Source organism: Glycine max, chromosome 7 (assembly GCF_000004515.6).
Source record: "Glycine max cultivar Williams 82 chromosome 7, Glycine_max_v4.0, whole genome shotgun sequence".
Lineage (NCBI taxonomy): Eukaryota > Viridiplantae > Streptophyta > Magnoliopsida > Fabales > Fabaceae > Glycine > Glycine max.
Window position 1 is genome coordinate 12159454 of NC_038243.2, and position 4064 is coordinate 12163517.

The 4064-nt window shown below is 29.9% G+C and overlaps 1 protein-coding gene across 1 annotated transcript; it reads left to right on the top strand.

Moving 5' to 3' along the window:
* The first annotated feature begins 646 nt into the window (after positions 1 to 646).
* On the top strand, positions 647 to 2319 carry LOC100803164 (uclacyanin-3). The gene is made up of 2 exons (XM_003528984.5): positions 647 to 1103; positions 1775 to 2319. The coding sequence occupies exons 1-2, from the start codon at positions 944 to 946 to the stop codon at positions 2170 to 2172; spliced, it is 558 nt and encodes a 185-aa protein (XP_003529032.1). The 5' UTR covers positions 647 to 943; the 3' UTR covers positions 2173 to 2319.
* The last annotated feature ends 1745 nt before the right edge of the window (positions 2320 to 4064 follow it).

Genomic DNA, 4064 nt, shown 5'->3' on the forward strand with positions numbered 1-4064 from the left:
AAGATAAATTTTTTAATTAGTCAAGACACATTAATAATTAATTCAACCTCCCCTTCTTAATTATTCCGAGACCACTTGATCCAACACTTTAATATTACATACTACCTCCATCCTAAAATAAGATTCGTATTTGAGAAAAAAAAAATCGTCTCAAAATAAGTGTCACATTTGACTTTTTAATGTAACATTAATTATTCTTTTCTATTAATACTCTAATAAATGTTACTTTAGTTTTTGCATTTAATATTAATATTATTCTCTTTCATCTATTTATCATCTTTTTTTTGTCAGTATAAAACAATATAGGACGACACTTATTTTAGCACGGAAGAAATGTTATACAACAATTGTATCACATAATCTTAAATTCATCATATTTCCTATTTTCCCTATATTTTGTGCACTTCCTAATAAATCACGAGGAGTATTAGAAACAATTCTTTAACACACTCCTTTAAATAGTTTTTTTATTGGTTAAAGTTTATCAAAAATTACAAAATAAGAAAAGAAAATAATTAAATATGTTGTGGGGCCATAGCTTTTTTATTTTTAATTAATAAATTTCAAACAATAACAGAAAATTTCAAAAGAGTATCTTATTGACATTTTTTTATAAATCATATGACTAGCAAATGCCTCTTGCCAATTTGTAATTTGTAGGTTAGCTTCCATGTTAGAAATTATGGGAAAAGAATCCCAATTCATTAGGTAGAGGCAGGCTAGAGAGGTGGGTGACAACTGAAAGGGTGAATAACTACTCACTATTTTATCCATGTATAGTTATAGAAGTTGGTGACACGGCAAATAAAGGAGTTGGTATTATATATAATCCTCATTGCATTGCATTTTATTGTCATTGGCTCGGGCTCTTTCACGCACAATCAGCTTAAACCAACCTTTCTTGTAAACTTTATTGATTTTGAGAATTAAAGAGGGTATAGACATGGCTAGAGCAATTGCAGTTTCTTTCTTGGTTCTGCTTCTGGCTTTCCCCACTGTATTTGGAGCTGACCATGAAGTTGGTGACACTGGTGGATGGGCCCTAGGGGTTAATTACAACACCTGGGCCTCTGGGAAAACTTTCAGAATTGGTGACAATTTGGGTAAGTCTCTTCATGTTTCTTGCCTTTCAGAAACTAGTAAAACTTTTTTTAAAAAAGAAAATTTTAGCATATACAAGAACTCAAGTAGCAAATTCAATTTGAAAGTCAAATTATTCTATGTTCAATCATGATAAGGTTGTAGTGTATGATGCTCTCTGATGTAGTTTCACACGATTTTATTTTTAAGCTCAGTTTTATAATGAAAAAATTAGTTCAATTTATTCTTTTACAAGTTGAATTATGTGTTTAAGGTTTTAGGCTGTGGTTTCGTTGTCTTGATATTGTCAGAAATTACAGATAAATGCACCACCTGATACGGCCACAGAGGTCCTAAAACCTTGACGTTGCAAGCAAAATTGTGTTTGCAAACTGTATTTTAAAACTGTGTATCTAAGTTACTATATTATACAAATTAATTTCTATATATTCTCATTGACATAGAACATACATTAATTGTTGATCTCATTGTTTTTTCTTTTTTGTTGATTTTTGGTGTAGAACTCACATGTTTTGGTAAAGTGTGGGGGTAATTTATATATATATATATATATATATATATATATATATATATATATATATATATATATATATATATATAAAGTGCAGAATTTTATTAATTCCTTGGAGTAAGCTAACCAATTTGTGATGTCTTGTGTGGGAAATTAAAACAGTTTTCAAGTATGACTCTACCCATCAAGTTGATGAGGTTGATGAGAGTGGCTACAACAGCTGCAGCTCAAGCAACATCATCAAGAACTACAAGGATGGAAACACCAAGATTGAATTGACTTCAACTGGCAAAAGGTACTTCTTGTGCCCCATTTCAGGCCACTGTGCTGGAGGCATGAAGCTGCAAATCAATGTGGTGGCTGGCACCCCCCCAACCACCCCAAGTGGCACCCCACCAACGACCCCTTCAAACCCTTCTCCTTCTCCTCCCTCTGACTCAGGATCCACCAACACCACTTCACCACCAAAGCCTAGTGGAGCTGTCACTGTTTCCAGTGGCATTGGACTTTTGGTGGGGTCTTTCTTTGCGTCAGCAATTATGTTTGGTTTCATGGGCTAGGGAAGAGGCAGTGCTGTTTTCTTTTTTTCCTTTTTATTAACATGTTCTTGTTTTGTTGAGAGTTTGTGTGAATTTCATTTAATTCAGATGTATATCTGATCTTGATATGTGTCTCCTTTTCATGTTAAAAAATGACACATTTCATGAGCTGTTTTCCCCCTATTCTTTTGACACCTGGGATGATGGTGACATTATATGCATCTAATATCCCTCGGTTAATTTTGTTGTCTTTCGGCCGGCAATAATTGTACCTGAAGCAAATCTACTCCACTTAAATAATGGTCTTTTTGTAAGGAAGAAAAAAATATATAGATATATTTGAAGAGATAATATAAAGAAAAATATCTTTTAAAATTAAAAATTATTAACTTAATTACAAATTTTAAATTCAACTACTATTATTTCGCAAAATTTATTGTTATTTTTTCTCCCAACCCATTTTATTATCATCATGTTTTTCGATATTAGCACTTCTTATTATCTATTATTTAATTTTTGTGTATTTTATCATAATATTATTAACAATGACATTTAACAAAAATTTGTAACACAAAATATTTTTAGGAACACAAGAACTTTGTTACACATTTAAACGATTAGTAAAATGTACAAAAATTTAAAAATACGATGATAAAATAAAAAAAATACTTATGAAATAAAATCTAAGAAATCATCATAATTGGATAGTAAAATGTGGAAGCTAAAATAGTTTTCATTTCATTTTTTTCCTTTAATTTAATTTTTTTTTTGACTAAAATAGACTTTTAGTCTCTCGTCTTATTTTTGTTTCTGGTCTTTGAAATTTAAAAAGAATAACATTATTTTTTAAAAGTGTTTTAATTAAATTTAAGTTAATCCTTTTGTCGGTTTATTTTCCATTAACAATATTGACTCTTTTCAAACTTTTAAATCATGTGACATCTCTTAGAGTTAGTCAGGTGTTACCATGTTAACTCGATTAATTTCGTGTGATAAAATGATAGAAGGACAATAATTTGATCCAACAAAAATACTTAAAGAAACAAAAGTGAATTTTAATAAAAATTCTTTCATTGTTTTCAAATACATCGCAAAGGACAAGAGTTCATCACCACATGTTAAACATGTGAACAAATAATTAACTCGAGTTTTATTGCGCTCACTAAACGCATTTAAACTTTGATTGAACTCGCCCTAATTTTAAATATATCAGTTAAATATTTTACTGATCAACGCATCAAGCTATTGGCTTACGTATACAACTGGCATCAAATAATTAACAATTATTTTTTTAATAACTACATGTGGACTGGGGCCAACCACTACGACCCTTACAATTTGCCTCCGTGTTGAATAATTAATCATTATTCTTAAGTCTACCAAAAACCACTTACACAACTTGTAGTACATTGTGTTTTTTAACCAAATATCTAAGGATTTAAATTTTGATTAATTTTTTATATGAAATAAATTATGTTGGAAGGAGAATATTAATTTTATGTGTGCTTATGGTCTCGAACAAAAATTAATCAATATGTCCAATGGAACAATTTCGCACCAATACTATAATTTGAAGAAAAAAAATCATTATTCTTTGATAAAGATTATTTATTTGGCAAGAGCTTAGTACAATTATATATTCTGTTCATGAATAACAATGCAAATTAAATATTATCATTAATCAATTCATTGTTAAAGTGGTATGTTGAAGTGCCTTCATACTTGGGGTTACCTGTATATGAAAAACAAAGTTTCTAAATTAAAAATGGGATAGACAACTGGATGGATTAGTTAAGTCAGGTCAAATTGTCAACTCAAATCAAATAATAGCTCAGTTTGGTTAACAAGTTTAACACTACAAGAAAAATAATCTATGCCTAGAGACGCTTTTTTGCTACTGACATAAATTAATG